This window comes from Nelumbo lutea, chromosome 2, assembly GCF_056320005.1.
Source record: "Nelumbo lutea isolate HS-2025 chromosome 2, American lotus-T2T, whole genome shotgun sequence".
NCBI classification, from domain to species: domain Eukaryota; kingdom Viridiplantae; phylum Streptophyta; class Magnoliopsida; order Proteales; family Nelumbonaceae; genus Nelumbo; species Nelumbo lutea.
Genome location: NC_142685.1, coordinates 28,250,415 through 28,267,045, shown reverse-complemented (window position 1 = coordinate 28,267,045; position 16,631 = coordinate 28,250,415). Strand labels below are relative to the sequence as shown.

The window sequence follows — 16,631 nt, the reverse complement described above, 5'->3', positions numbered from 1 at the left end:
TACACACCAATAATATTTTTATTTTTGGAGCATAGGGTATTTATTTGTATTAGTAGTAATTAAAAATACCTAGGTAATAAAACATGTAAACATGAACATGTGATATGATTAAGAATCACATGTTACAAGATTTGTAGTGGTACTCGATAGATTTGTTGTACCCACTGGCTTGGCAATAAAAGGCAAAGATCATCAAAGATGAATCCAGAATGGTATAAACATGCATGAATCTTCTACGTACCATGTGCGCACTAAAAATTTTCATGTTTGGTAGGTCTTTCAATTGATTGCTAAAGGCCAATTTGATGAGTCATTTAACTATATATGTATATATGAGTGTTCCATGTGGCCTTATTAATTAGGTGATAACAATCAACACATTACAACTTTAACTTTTATAGGTCAAAATCTGTTGATTGCATGAACAAATCTGCACAATTATGAAAAGTCATTATGCAGTGACCTAGGTGGTTAGGAAAGAACCGATCGGTTCAAACCAAGAAAAAAGTAACATCTCTACATAGTCTACTGTAACCCAATCACCTTCACATGCATCTCCACTATTCTAATCCCACTAACTATTGCCAACCACAGGTCTAGTATATAGCATTTCTTCCCTATTGGTGTTAAAGCCACAACTGCGATATCAAAAGATAAATTAAAAGAGCCACATTGGAGCTATGCCCAAAGTATAATATATAATATATCTCTAGTGTCATAGATTGTTGCTTTGTTACTTTTTATTCCTTTTTAGGGGTGTTTTTTTTTTTTTAGATTTTGAGAGGGGGGAAGTTGGTCAATGGGATTTTGATTCCCATTGATCAAGAAACCCATATTCATTTTTTAGATTTATGTGGGGACTATGGAAAGTTTATTTTCCTAAGTATCACTTATTCGGATAAGTAATAACCATTTCCTACTCAAGGTTCAAAGTATCGGAAACACCAAGTGTATCAGAAAGACAATTTTAATATATATATCGGGATACGTATGCATATCAGAGAAAAACTAATGCATAGATATGCTTGGAAGCACTATAAATACTTTAATAAATTATAAAATATGCACCAATAACACTAAATATAAGACCTTAATGAGGTGTGTATACATTAAATTAATATATTTTAATGGTTTATGACAAAATATATTGTAGTTAATTACAATTTCATTAAAAATCCTATGCTTAAGTATAATTCTTAAGTTTTAATGTTTTATGGGATGGGAAAAACCCAACTCTCCTATCCAACCATAAAACATTGCATTCGAACAACTTCTAAGTGAAAATATAATCAATAATTATTTATTATTTGTTTCCAAAAATTATAAAAAATAAATAAACATTATATAATATATTCAAAAAAATAGTTATTAAAGAAGAAATTTTAATTGCTTTATGGATATTATAGATCATCTATAGAATTATAATATATTCAATCATTGTGATCAAATGATAAATAATTAATTATTTATTTATTTTTTAATTCTAAAAATATAAAAAATAAAAAATTATTAAATAAGAAATTTCAATTGGTTTGTCAATATGATAGATCATCCATAGAATTATAATATATTCAATTGTTGTGATCAAATGATAAAATATAATTAATTATTATTTATTTTTTAATTCTAGAAATATAAAAATCAATAAATAATAACAAAGAAAATTTCAATTGCTCTATGGATATGATAGATAAATCCATAGATCTAAAACATATTTAGTCTTTAAAGGTAGAGAAAAATTATATTTTCAGATTTTTTATTATTTTATTTCCCCAAATATCTTCATGAAATTTCCATAAATTTATTAATAACACAAAAAAATAGGGAGAATGACCAATACCCCCAGTGTCAGAATTTGTAGGTTCAATATACGGTCAGGGTAGGTGCCAGCTCGGAATTGATGCCAATTCACAAGCGGGCGTGGGCACATAGAGTGTGGATATTGGTCCATTTGAATGTTTATAGCCCTGTAGTGTAAATCAGAAATCTGCATTGGGCAAATCCGTACTTTTTTGAAAAAAATATGATTTTGAATGTAATAAATGTAGATCAATATAAAATTAAACATTCAAGAAAAAAAAAAAGAAATCACGAGATATTATAAAAAAATTGAAAAAAAAAACTTACCTATTTTTGCCATATTTTTTCAAAATTTCAAAAAAATTTCAAAAAAGTTAACGATTCACACTTTTCTTTCAAATTTTTGCAAATATAGCATTCTAGGAATGAGATTTGGGGTTTTAGAATCATTTGAGTGTGAAAGAATGCTTACTTCAGGGAAAAGAAGCTTACTTTTCCCCTTTATTTTTTTTTCAGTTTTTGGTTGTATCTTTTTTGTTAATATGCTACCGATATGCCCTAATACACCCTCAATATGCCTCGATACGGTCCGATACACATGAAAAAAAGACAAAATGTCCGATTTTCATGCATATCCCGTATCTATTTTTTGAAAGATACAATACGATATGCCTTATACTAGGAGTATCATATTGAAATTTTAAACCTTGCTCCTAGGTGGGTAAATTAACTTTGCCATTTAGAGGAAAGTTGCCAATACATGAATGGAACAAAAATACCCCTTTTAATAATGAAGTTTTTATGACTAAAATTATCATTGCCTCATTTACATGGGAAATAAAAGAACATGGGTTATGCACTTACTTGGGTAAGTCTTTCCTAAAAAACACTTGCCCAAATAAGTGAATTTACGTGGGTAAGTGACTTAATGAAAATAGAATGGGGCATTAATAATGTTTTACTATTGCAATACTACACTACTATATTTGGTTTAATAGAAAATAATAGAGAATCGCAAAACTTTGCAAAATTTGTTAGCAACTTTTCCTTAACTTTCTGCTTTTCTCCTCCTTTTTATCAAATCAAGCACATTCTAAGCAAAAACAATTTGCGGATCCTCACAAAAGATGGACTATTATGTGAGGAAGTTCCAAACCCCACCCCAAAAGATTCAACTCAACATAGCTTTGTCCCAACTCTATCAACTCTATGATATAACAATCCTCCACAAGAAAAAAGAAGATGCTGGCTAGTCCGACAATAGTACGTAGCATCAGCCTGACGTGATATATCATGATAGGATCTATATTGGCCTGAATCAATCCAATATATGAGAAATCAAAAGATATTTTTAGATTTAAATGTTGAAATAATGTAAAGTGGGCTGATTATTTTATTGGTTTGCAACTCATGTACATGTTTGAAATGTGGATTATTAATGGGTGTGGTCCATTCGGATGTTAGCGGATGGGATGATATTTGACCAACATTCAACTCAACCTGACCCATATTCTCACCCTAGTTATTTGTCATAGGTAGAATTGTAAACAACATGATTCAGCTATATGGGGTTCGTCAACGAAGAGGTGACTCGATTGGTATGTTAGCTAATTTATTCTAACAAAAATGATCGAATTCTACTATCACCAAATTTGGGGAGAGGGTTTGATTTGAACGTATTACCAAATATCAGGAAAAAAAAAAAAAAGGAAAACTCGTTCCAAGAAGGATAGCCACATAAACAAACACCACTATTTTGTGTCAATGTCACATATTCACACTAAAGACAATTTTGAATAGGTGGCACTTGGGTTCACATTTGAAAATTCATAACCACTATAATATCTATTGACCTAAATGGTCAACATACAAATCATTACATTACATTGATTTTATAACATTATATGCCACATCCAATAATGTATGTGAGCAATCTCTATTTTCAAGTTTTCTAAGCAAACTGTGATTTTAAAAGCTCAAAATGACATTTTGACAATACTAGACACGTAGACATACATGGTTTAACAAAATGGAGTGGGTCTAGAAGACCATGCTATGTATTAAGCTAGTTTCTATTACGAATGACTATGGTATTTAGAGGTGGCAATGGATCAAGGTTGGGTGTGTAAGGTGTCAACCAAAAAGCAATTCAAAAAGCAGCTTATGATGTTTTTAAAACTTAAAAATATAAAAAAAATAAAATCGAGATAAAAATGGCCCAAAAAACCATTATTCACTGGTTTGCAAAATTTTTAAGGGAATATTCCTTATCAGTACCTCTACTTTGGGGGGTTGTGTAAAGTGATTCTCTGAACTTTTAAAACGTATTTCTACAGTATCGTGAACTTTCAAATTGTATATAATAAGTCTATTATCAGTCAATACCGCTACGTGACATCATGTGTGCATTAAATAATTTTAAAATAGCAAAATTATCCTTTATAGTATTCCTTTTACCAATTTATCCGTTTTGTCTAAGTTTAAAAGAAGGAAATGAGAATAAGGGTTATGAGACCAAACACCGATCAACTGTTGAAGCTCCTACTTCCCAGATGTGCAAAAGAACTCAATATTAACAAATGTGACAATTCTCCACCATAGTCGTCCCATATGAAGCGCTACCATTTCAATCTGTTCAGCTCTTGAATTGGTTCATGTGCAAGTGGCAGATAAAGAAAATTAGATGACACTTAATGGATATTTCTATCATTTCACTTATCTATTAATACTAATTAACAGATAGGACCTATTAGACACAATTTGTAAGTCCAAGGTACTGCAGGAAGTTTGGGGACTGACTTGACACAATCCCTAAAATACAGAGTACCAATCTGAAAATTTTCCTATTTTTAATAGCTTGAACTTTTGGAACCTTCTAGTTCTCACCAATATAAATGAAATTATATTTCCTTATTGCTCCTTCCCTTTAAAATTTGTTTAAAATTATCTAAATCAATATAAATATTTTTTAATTGATCAAAAACCTTGATTTGATATGGTGGGGCATGATTGGAGATGTAAAAAGTTAAAAAAGGAAGAGGAAAGAACATGGGGAAAACTGGAAAAAAAAATGCCATTACTCTATGTTAGTCGTGGCTATTTTGGGTCTTGATCAGAGGGGTAGTCTAAGTATAGACCTATTGTTTGGTATATTCTTACATGAAATGACCACTCTGAGAAAATACATTGGAAATGCTAGTACTTGTGCATGCATCCCTATCACCACTAACCCTTTTGATTGGGTCTACCATACAGCACCCTGCCCCTATGGGGTCAACGTTGCATAACATTTACAATAAATAAATAAATAAATAATCTACATTGTTATGTTTGCCTTGCCACAATCTTAGGCTGTATTTGGTTTGAAAGAAATTGTATTTAAACCTGTACAAATTCTTCCTTCTGCTACTTCTTTTTTTACTCAAACACATTATTCAGTCCAAGCTTTTCATTTCTTTTATGTCTTTTATTTTATAGATGGCCCAAACTTGTTGAGGATTCAATTTTCACCATCCTATACCCAATCAAGGTTCAAAGTATTGATACTTAAAACTATGCACTTTTATAGTTTTATTACTTTTTTGTTTTATTTTTTTAAATATGATTTTTATTAAAAAAGGTGGGGTCCTGAAAACCTAAAAGATATGATCAATACTTTGAATCTTATACTTAATATGGTCTTACTCTCAAGTAGAGGTGTAAAGTGGATCGTGTCGAGCAAGCAGCCTATGCAAAGTGTGGGCCGTGCTGTGTTGGCCCACGAGCCGTGTCGCCCTCCCCAATGAAAGATTTGGGAGTCGGCCCAGCATGACCCACAGCATAGGCTCATGCAGGCCCGTGAGCCAAGCCTTGGGCCTGGTCGGGGGTTGTGCATCAGGCCAATGCTATTTATTTAAAAAATGACAAAAAATTTAAAATTTTTATATTTATATGAGTTTGTGTATACAATTGCTTATATATTCAATAATTATATAAATTAGTATATAAAAATAAAAAAAAATATTTATTTTATTAATATATTATATACTATATATTATTATATAATTATAATTTATTATATATAATATATATGGGCCGTGCCACAGACAGGCACAGCTTGATCGATCGTGTCGTATCGTGCCAGTCCATGAACCTAAAACCTCAGGCCCAACATGACCCATGCCAATCCGGCCCAAATTCATGCTAAGCCACGAAGAACATGACCCGATTTACACCTCTACTCTCAAGAAACTAACAATCTCGTTACCATCCTGAATGTAAAATTGCATCCACTGGACCCTCGGGTTCAGCACTTACTTACATGAAAAGAGTACATACACAAAAATATCCTATTCAGTTTGTTATATTTGCAGCATCATATAAAAGCAAGTTCTTAGTGAGCTTAAAAGGAAGGGAGCCTAGTGGACGAAGTTAGGGCTGTATATGGCCTGGGTCTGGTTTGGGACAAGGTATACCAATCCCATTCTGATTATTAATCAGGGCAACAAAAGAGACCCAGAACTGAACCAGCTATTTAACTGGGACAATCGGGTCTGATCCGTTACACTTACAAATTGGTTATAAATTGACCCTTTTAAACAAAAATATAAGGAAATTTGCATAAACAAATGAAATCTGTATATACTATTATGGGTTAATTATTTATATACCCTGTATAATTAGGAAACTACTTAGATGTGGCCAGAACTGTCAAAATCTATGTATACATATTTTGTTGAATCACCCCACATAACATATCTAGGACCACTGTTAATACCTTGTTCCCAATGTTTTTGTAAATGAAAACCCAAAAGTGTTGTGTTAAATGTTCATGTTCTTGGAACCCTCAATAGGGGAACAAGAGAAAGCGAGGAACACCATAAATAAGAATTCAGGAAAAAATTAAAAGAAAAAGACTTTCTTTTTTTTGGGGCTTCGCTAAAGAAACATATAAATTAAATAATTAAAACTTGAAAGAATTAAAAGGAAAAAATAAGCAAAAATTTAAGAAAGGTTGACGTCGTACGCAAAGGGGGCGGAAGGTAGAGTCTCTCTCCCTCAGTCGTTCTCGTAGTCGTAGGTGCTTGGGTTGCAAGGTTGCAGCTACTGCTCTGAGCTTCCCTTTGACTTCAGAACTTTATTATCTAAGGGTGTCGAGGCCTGATAATCGATTAAAACTTTCAGGGTTAAAATGCCCGACAGATCAACCAATTAAGTGGACTCCTTGGTTGAGAGGTCGGATTGGTAGGGAATAATGAAATTGAAAGTGCATTTAAGTAATTAACGCTATTATTTTCTAGGTTAGTAACAGCAAGAACCAGCCCCGGCTTAATTCATAATCTAGACATAAATTACATAACCAGAACTAACATTATCATCAGTTCAGAACTATAGCAGCAAAGTGGTTTTCACATGAACTATAGCAGCAAAAGTGTAGTTTGATTTTGAGTATTCCCAATCTTTTGGGAATACAAATACAAATACATATAAAATATTTGACTCAATTCGGGAGGAGTATAAATACAAATATGTAGAGTGTAAAATCTTGTATTTTATATTATTTTGTATGTAGTAATTTTACTGTACATATTTGAATTTGTACTCTTTTCAAATTGAGCCTTAGGCAGTATTTGGTTGCAATGCATATAAATTTGTACTGATGCAAAACTTTGGCTGCGTAAATAATCTTAGTGTAAATTCTAATATATTTTTGTTTCAAATTTTAGCTTATTTTATTTGATTCCAATATAAATAAAGTAAATTAAGACATGAAACAAAATAAAGTAAAACACAAAACGAAATTAATTGAGAATTTATACACACAATAAGATTAGGTTGTCCCCTTACCCATAACCCCTCAACCCTAGTGATAATACTATTAAATACAACCAATCATAGACTAATAGGTGTTCTCATAAAAATGGTGTTAGGAATGTAGAGTTGTAAGTACTTTTTTTTCTCTTAATTATTTTTTGTTTAGAAATAATGCTGCCACATAGTCGTTTTCTAAGAAAACAACACTCTCTTTTTTTGGTACTAATGCTAGCAGTAACATTTCAACATTGATCTGTATTATCTAACATCCAGGATGATGCCACATCAATGCACCAAAAGTAGCAATGCATCATTTTCTTAGAAAATATTGAATTTTGCGTTATTCTAGACCACATTTTCTTGATTTCCAAAGCGTGGTCTAGAACAATATTTTTTTCTATAAAAACGGTATGAAACAAGAGAGCGTTGTTTGAAAGTACCACTTTCTCTTATTTGACACCTACATGGCGTTGTTTTCTCAGAAAATGCCATCGATGCCAAACACCCACATTATCAACTAAGCTAACAGATAAGTTTATATTTGTTTATGGTGTTTTCTTTTGTATGTTTTGGTTGTGGGTGTATGCATATTGGTGGTGACAAACTGCTACCTAGGGTCTCACACAGCTTAAGGTTGTAGGTTGAATGGTTTCTTTACATGGTATTAGAGCTTATTGGACTAAATGGTCTATTGTTCAATCATTGCCACCCATTACAGTCAATTGAAATTTAACACAAGGTATTGACAGATTGGTACTTGTTCATGCTTTAAACCCAATAAAAGCCAATTCAATAAGCTCACCTAACAACTTAAACTTTTTAAGCACAATATTTGACGGAATGCCATGAATCTCTCCCAATCCAATCTAATCTAATACTATTTAAACAAATATTATAATTGATCATTATCCACTAAGGTTTTTCCCTACTATTACATCAATTTTATTTCTTTAAACCAATCTATTTAATGCAATATCCATTGGATCTGATTCATCAAAATCAATAAAAAAGCGAATTGGCCACTGATGAATTTCTAAGGTTAAAACATGACTTGTAATGCTACTCATAGGTAAAAAACATGACTCCCTAGAAAAGGGGAGTAATTCTAAAAGTCATTTATGACATGGTACTGAATAGGAAACACATAAAAAAGCTACGCTGTTAACTTACATTATTCACCCAAACATATTTTCCCATACAACACCAATGATTCAAAGCAAAAACTATTATTGGAGGAATGAATTCCTCCACCAAACACCCATTGCCATTTTTATTGTCCATGTAGGGTAATATTATTATCAAGCCACCCTGACGTGGAAAGACACAAAAACCCTTTACATGGCCGTATGTAAATTGTAAAGGCAATGATGACAGGGTTAGAGTAGTTCTTTTATTGTACTTGTAGAAGTATAGCTAACATAAAAAAAAAAAAAAAACTATTAATTTGATATTTAAATGCTTGTTTGGACAAAAAACTGATTATTGCTAATGTAAACCCATTTAGCATTAAAATATTATTAAACAGGAAAACATAATAAAACAAAGAATAACAATTAACAAATCTCATTATTCTATTAACTAGTTTACTTTTAAAAGAAAGAAACTAAAATATTAATTTATTATTATTATTATTATTATTATTATGATTAGAGGGTAAAACGAAGTGAAGTTAATAGTTATTGCCATGTGGGGTATTAAAACTTAAAAATACAAACATGTGAGGTTAACTTAAGGTTCCGTTTGGATAGTTTTCAACATTTCTGCGCTAACATGTGAAGTAATCCAAACAGGATTTACTGAACAGTTGTCTGAATAAACCAACGGAAGCTTCTGGGCCGCCCCGGTTCAACCGTTGGTGTCAGCGGGCCGAGACTCTTTGGGGTTTGGAGTTTGGAGTTTGGACACCCGAATATACAAAACAGAGCCAAGTGTCAAGACTTGACTGCTCACTATAATTTGGTGAATACGGTCGAGATCTCATGACAGTGACTATCCATTCAGCAGGTTCAGATGGAAGATCCTGACCGCTTGATCGACAAGGTTTCATTGTAATCAGTCCATAAATACGAAAGCAACATGGCTGTAGTTATCCGATGGGTAGCGTGACACAGGAAAATTACGCTCCCTCTATTCTACGGGTGGGCCCGCGATGGACTGTCTTATTCAATGTGGCATCTATTGCCACGCTCACTAAATATAAATGTGGTACCCACTGCGCTACCACCATCACGGTCCACTATTTATGGTGCTTTGATCGACACCGTACGAGTGGTCCAGGGGACGGGACCCACTCAACATCTAGGAATGTTTCTTACGTTATTGCACCAACTTCAAACGAGACGATCTAAATCTTTTGTGGGTCCCGGTTTATACATATAAGCAATTCCCATGGATTTACGGTTGGCACGGTAAGTAGCGCCGATATTAATGTCGCGTACTGCACGTTGGCACGGTAATCGGTGGGCGATGACATAGATTCCAATCTGACGTCAATCAGCAGAACCCAGCGATGAAGCCCACGGTTTTGTTAGAAACAGGCAAAGGATCTCACAAGATCAGCTTGATATCAGCTATAGAATTCTACCGTGGGATTGGGATCATCTTCTGATGAGACACTCTTTTGATCCTTTCCAGGCGGATCCAATGGTCTGGAAATGATCCGCTCCTGAGAACGTAACTGTGACATTGTATGTTTGCCACGTGTACAAACGTTTTACTGGGACGCCGCTGCGTAACCCTGGGTGAGGCCTATACAGATATAGGCATTATTAAATGCCACGTCAGCGGGGCTACAGAGGAAGACGAAGCTGGGTCCCACCAAAAAATCCCGGATCTTCTGCCATTGGATTTTCTCTGTCATCCAACAGCCGTAATTCGGTCAAATGTCGAAAATGCCCTTACCTCGTTTTTCTGAAAAGGCGAAAGATGTTATAGCTTCGATGCTATTGTACACCCATTTGATACTCCGTATCCCCATCATACAGTTACTGTGGATTCTTCCGAATCTGAAGCATCAAGCCAGTGGGGCCCATTCCGTGCAGGGGGGCCTCGTCGATAATAGCATCGGATTGCCTATTCTTTGCTATGAATGGCTCGGATCGGCATAAAAGTCCGAGACTTTCTTTATATGGAATCTGTAGCAACAAAATTCGATAGATCTCGATGTACTTGATATATTCTCGGTCTGAAAATTCAGAAATAGAAAATTGGAAAAAGAGGATTTATAAGCACTGAGCACTCAGATCTTCTGCAGCAATGGCTTCCCCAACAAAAGTATAGTTTTTAAAAGTACTCAAAATACTCATTCTCTTCTTCTCGCTCACATGAGATAAATTGGATTTCGACTGAGGGAGTTTCAAGTTTGGAGGGAAAACCTGAAAAATTCACGAGCGAGAGCCAGAGCTAGAGCCCAGAGCGAGAGAGAAAGAGAGAGAAGAGAGACAGAGAGGAGAGAGGGGGGAGAGAGAGACAGACAGAGAGGAGGGAGGGAGGGAGGGAGAGAGAGAGAGAAATGTTTGCAGAAGAGAACGGACTTCGGGGAGACCCAAGGCTGCAGGCCATCTCTGAAGCGATTCGAGTGGTTCCTCACTTTCCAAAACCAGGTTTCCGATTGGGTTTTGTTGTATTTCTTTGTTTCTATTGTGTATGCCTTTGAGCTGTAAATCGGCAGCAGCTCTATTTTCTCATTTTATTATTTTTTTCTTGTTTCTCATTGTTGCCTTGTGTTTCAGGAATCATGTTTCAGGATATAACAACCTTGCTACTCGATCACAAGGCGTTTAAGGATACTGTTGACATATTTGTTGATCGTTACAGGGACATGGATATCTCCGTTGTCGCCGGTATTCTTCTCTCCACCTCTCTCTCTCTCTCTCTCTCTCTCTCTCTCTCATACACAAACATATTCCGTCTTTGTCTTTGGTCGTTGGGGTCTCCCTCCCCCACTGCAAAGAGCTGTGGGTTCTGTGATAGATTTGAGTCTTTTATTTGAAAATTGTTGTGGGTGGCTTGAAATGTGGGTACATTGGGTTTGGTGAGTGTTATTTATTTTAAAAGAAATATTTTTAATCCATGGGCTGATTAGAACTGGAATTGCATGTTTGTTCTTTGCCCTGGTTTCCCTTATCTTTTTCTTGGCATTCGCTAAACAACGTATCTCAAGAAATTTCCAATCTACTTCGTGTTTTACACCCCACTGAACCATCGATTTTTGGTTCCCTCTCTCTCTCTCTCTCTCTCTCCGTTTTTAATCAAAATAGAAACATGCAGACTGAATTCGGTTCCTCCACCACCTTTTTTATTATTATTAAATTATAAAAAAATTATGAGTCAGAGACTTAATCTGAGTTCTTTGAACGATTCCGACTCGAAGTTCAAAATACTTTTTCTGGTAATATTTCAGAAGCCTTCATCGCTTCTGGTTCTGTATGTGGAAAGTTCAATTCTTTACAAGTTTTAGGGAGGTTGGTCCTGGGCTACTTTCTAGACGTCACATTTTTGCCACGTGGAGGGATGAACTGGCTTTTTTAATAGCCACGTCATCCCTTTATTTCCGCCTGAATGACAGCGCAGTTAGATAATTTAGAACAACGTTTTTTCGTTCTCTTTCCTTCATATTATATTATAATTTTTTTTTTTCTCTTCAAATAAAAACTTTTTTTTTTTGGTAAAAGTGGGTCGTACTTGGGTTTTCACAATTTCACCACAGGCACAAGATTACTCGGGTCTCCTGGGACGTCACCTGGTACTTGGTGTTGGGCCCATTCAAAGAACTCTCCTAGACGGGCCGTCTAGATAATTCCTCCGTGTCTCGAGTTGCTTGGGCTCTTAACTTTTCAGAATTTCATTTTGTTGTTCACTTTTTCATGTGAAGTTAATTTTTCAAATACTAGTCTATCAATCATGTTTTCAGACTTCCCTGAAATCTTCACTCTGTAATCATGTCTGATTTTCGCAACCATTACATGTATCAATGCAACATCGGTTCTTTGTTTGTGCCTCTGATTGAATCCAATCCCAAGGGGTTTCATGTACACAGCGGTGAATATTAGCTGTATTTTAGTTAGAAAATGTTGTGGCAACTATAATCATTTTGATGGTAATTCAATTACTTCTGTTTTTGACTACCTGCTGGCACTGTTCAAATCTAATTGTAGGAGTGGAAGCTAGGGGATTCATGTTTGGCCCTTCCATTGCCTTAGCTATTGGTGCAAAGTTTGTTCCTCTACGCAAACCGAGAAAGTTGCCAGGTAAATATGTCTTGCATTGATGTTGAACCATGGCTCACCACTACATGCTTTCATAGAGCAGAGACCCATGTATCCTTTATAAATTACAGGCTTGCTTTCCAAGTTGTTTTTCCTGACTCCACTTCTGGTGTTGATGGATTTCCTTTCTATATGTTCAAAGGAAGAAACTTGTTTTTTTTTTTTTTTTTGGGGGGGGGGGGAATTAATAGATTTTAATACAAAAGAATCTGCTGTAGGAGACAGAGTCACAGGTGGTCCGTAAATGTTAAGTTTTGGCATGTATTGTCCTATTGAACATGTTTGATTTACTTCTCTCTTCATATGAAATTTTCTCCTTAAGTAGGAGTTCCGTTAAAGGCACAGTTGATAAGGCATCTGCATTAAATTGACATTAATGGTGGACAGTAAAATATTATCTTCATTTTATATGGTTTTTCTATTGAATGACGGTGTAAGGTTTGCTGTTTTTCGTTCACTTCATTTTCCCATCCGTATTATTTTAAAGATGAGTCCTATCGTCACAGGCTTAGTTCATAGAGGAGCTCATAAACCACAAGACAGAAAATTGAGCCCGAGCCAGACTCTTGTCTTTTTGCACGAAATCCCATGTTTTAATTTGTCCTCCTTTGATTCAAAGTTCCGTGTTGTTCCTGCTCATGATGCCAGTATTTGTCTATTTTATTTGTAATTTGTAGATGCTGATACATGTTTTGGTATTTCGTTAATATTGCACAGATTTGCTGCTGTGGCCTTTTCATATTTGCCTCTGTTTCTGACATTGGGCCTCATATTCATCCTTGAGTTAATATACTTCTCCTACTACTCCTTCATCAATTGTGTGTTGTTAATCCCTTCTTTTATTGCTGACGGGTTTTAACAATGCTTATCTTTTCTATCTAAACCTGATGCTTGCCTTGGCCTTGTGTATGTGTTCTTCTCTCTGTGAAGTGTCTGTGATATTTGAAAACAGTCTACTGTTGTCATCGTTTGATTTTCCTTGCATTTTAAGATTGAAGATTACTTCGTTGACCCTTTCTAAATTTCTATCTGTAGGTGAAGTAATATCTGAATCTTATGTATTAGAGTATGGAACTGATTGCCTGGAGATGCATGTTGGAGCTGTTCAACCTGGCGAGAGAGCACTAATCATTGATGATTTAGTAGCTACTGGTGGTACCCTTTCAGCGGCAATAAGGCTTCTAGGTAAGATTTTCGGTTGTGTTGTTTGTTGTTGCAGACATTGTGCTTGATTCTGTTTTTCTTCATTGTTATTTAGTGAAATATCATTTTCTTTTATCATCTCTTGCTAATTATTTTCGTCTCAATGGATTGCTGTTTTACTAGAACGTGTAGGGGCTGAAGTGGTTGAATGTGCATGTGTTATTGGATTGCCAGAGAATAAGGTAACGGTTGAACATTGTAAACTTAGCTCATCTGTTTCACTTGTTATCTCAAATATTTTCATTTATTTTTCTTGTTACCGTATTGCATTTGTTTTCACCTGTTGAATTGATTATTGGTATTCATAGAATGTCAGCTGAAATGCCTTATGCTTTGTTTCCATTCCCATTATTTTGTAGCCTTCTATCTCTCTCTCTCTCTCTCTCTCATTTTGGGTTCTTGCTTTCCATGTTGCCATTTGATTGAAGGTGTAGACTTGATCTTGGCATGCTGTGACTGTAACTATGTTAATATCGTTTGGTTAATTTTATTTGGTTGAATGACTGTTCCAAATGTTATTCATGTGACATTCAGTCATTCTCCACTTAAGTACGAAACTTTGTCTTAATGAATCTTCCATTAGTTTATCATTGGTTTAAGATTCATCTTTGTGGGTTAGTTGATGGGTGTTGATTTTGTTTGATTGTGAGATCCAAGAGATTGACTGCATTCTCCTACCTGAAATGTCAACCTGCCGTGGTCTTTCAGCTGCCTGGTGTTCTGTTAAATGGCAATGTGTTTTTCTTGCGATGACCACATTCATGTTTTATCAATTTTTAGAACATACAGAATGTGGAGAGGAGGTAACTTCTTTGGTCATTGAAAATGATTGTAGTTTGACCCTTTTCCAATTTCTGATAGCCTCCAGTTAGTAATTGTTTATCTCCCTCATGTGTCCTTCGGTCAGGTTGTCGTGATAGGATAGGCTATTTTAGACTGTGGATGCAGGATTAAGCTTGAGATTTCATATTAGTTGGACCTTTTATTTGGATTCTGAGCCATCTGATATTGGAAGGTAATTAAGAGGAATAGGAAGAGCAATTTATAGCCTACTCTGCTGAGGTGTATGAAGCTTTTGTTTGTTGGACAGAGACATGTACTTTGCTCAAGGGTTGGACTCTGATTCTTTGATGTGGGTAGGATTTCTGGTAGGTGAATAGTGAATACCAATGAAAAAGGATCAGTAGTAGATGTCTTGACTGTTCATCTGATTGGTGAATATTATAGCCACGATCCTTGGAAGAGCTTTACTTGAGAGAAGCTGCAGCTTTGTTTTAAAGTTGGATTATGTGTCTTGGATTTTCTTTTGTTTTAATGGTCGGGGGTTCTGTTCTATTGGTATGTTTGTTGTTGGGGTGTTGGTTGTCAATTGATATCTTGGTGTTCTTCTTTCTTGTTGCAGTGACTTTTATTTTGTTTCCGTTGAAAAAAAAAATAGAGAGAGGATCCATTTGTTGTCCATTTGGAAATTTAGATTTAGTACTATAACTTCTCTTCTGTGAGGCTGCATAATTGGGTTCTTTAAAGTCATTCTTATATGCTTATCGAAGTTGCTTGTTATGCAGGGAGAACGCAGGCTAAATGGAAAGCCATTGTACATCCTTGTTGAGCCCCGTGAACTTTGTTGTTGAGGTATCACTCCATTTTCTGTTGAAAATATGGTTTGGACCTTTGTTTTATTGCATACTTATGTGGTAATTGATTTCTGTTTTATTTTTTACCTCAACAGTTTGGAATGAAAATCAATTTATCATTAATGGTGTTCATTCTTGTCATGCATATAACAACATAAAGTCGGAAGAGTTTAAATCTTTGTCTGATAATGTTATTTCAAAATTTCTTATGCAAGTCATCGGTGATCTCATTTTGCTAGCAATTTTCTTCCTCCATGTATGATATATGTGTGCAGATGTGCATTTTTATAGATTGATATGAATGTGTTGTTCAACACTCTTCTACTTTACATTTCCGTCATTTAGAAGGTTGATGCAATTTCACCTAAATATAGAAGTCATGAAAAGCATTAGTTTTAATACATGGTATCCTGGACTATCCCTTCCCGAATGTTGGTTGCTTTCTCTATTGTCCTCATTGTTTATCTGTTTTCATTTTCCAGTTGCATTCTGTTTGGGGGATACACCGCGGACGGACGGGCTATGATCGGACTATGGGCCCAGTCTCTGCTGGATTCCTGTTGCTAGTCATGGAGCCTTGTAAACAAGCTTAAATCTCAATTTTCTTCCTCTTGTATGAGGTTTGTGTTTGCATGCTCCTTTGTACAATTTTGATTTTCATAATAAATTTCCATAGGAGATTTGCAACATTTTAGGCATTTAAATTACATTCTCATTTCGAGACAAAACAAAATAGAATCAAGTTATTCTTGAAGGGAGATTGAGTAGGGTAATTTATGCTGGATGTAATCTCATAGCTAAATTCTTGAATCAGAAAATTTTCAACAGCCCATATCTATATATCTATGGGCTTTCATTGGGTATGGAGAAATATATTCTCGGGCATTCGGCTCCTCAAAAATGTGTTCCCAGTCTTGTGGGTGTCAACCACTGG

The 16,631-nt window shown here is 35.0% G+C and overlaps 1 protein-coding gene across 3 annotated transcripts; it reads left to right on the top strand.

Moving 5' to 3' along the window:
• Positions 1-10,842: 10,842 nt before the first annotated feature.
• On the top strand, positions 10,843-16,598 carry LOC148869457 (adenine phosphoribosyltransferase 5-like). 3 transcript variants are annotated; one of them, XM_088968824.1, is made up of 7 exons: positions 10,843-11,195; positions 11,325-11,435; positions 12,750-12,842; positions 13,926-14,045; positions 14,187-14,245; positions 15,629-15,695; positions 16,180-16,598. In XM_088968824.1, exons 1-6 carry the CDS (start codon positions 11,105-11,107, stop codon positions 15,692-15,694), a joined length of 540 nt encoding a protein of 179 aa, XP_088824950.1. In that variant the 5' UTR covers positions 10,843-11,104; the 3' UTR covers position 15,695; positions 16,180-16,598. The 3 variants fall into 3 exon arrangements, with proteins under 3 accessions (XP_088824950.1, XP_088824949.1, XP_088824951.1); XM_088968823.1 differs by having other exon boundaries at positions 13,896-14,045; XM_088968825.1 differs by lacking the exons at positions 10,843-11,195; positions 11,325-11,435 and adding an exon at positions 12,411-12,633 and having other exon boundaries at positions 13,896-14,045.
• The last annotated feature ends 33 nt before the right edge of the window (positions 16,599-16,631 follow it).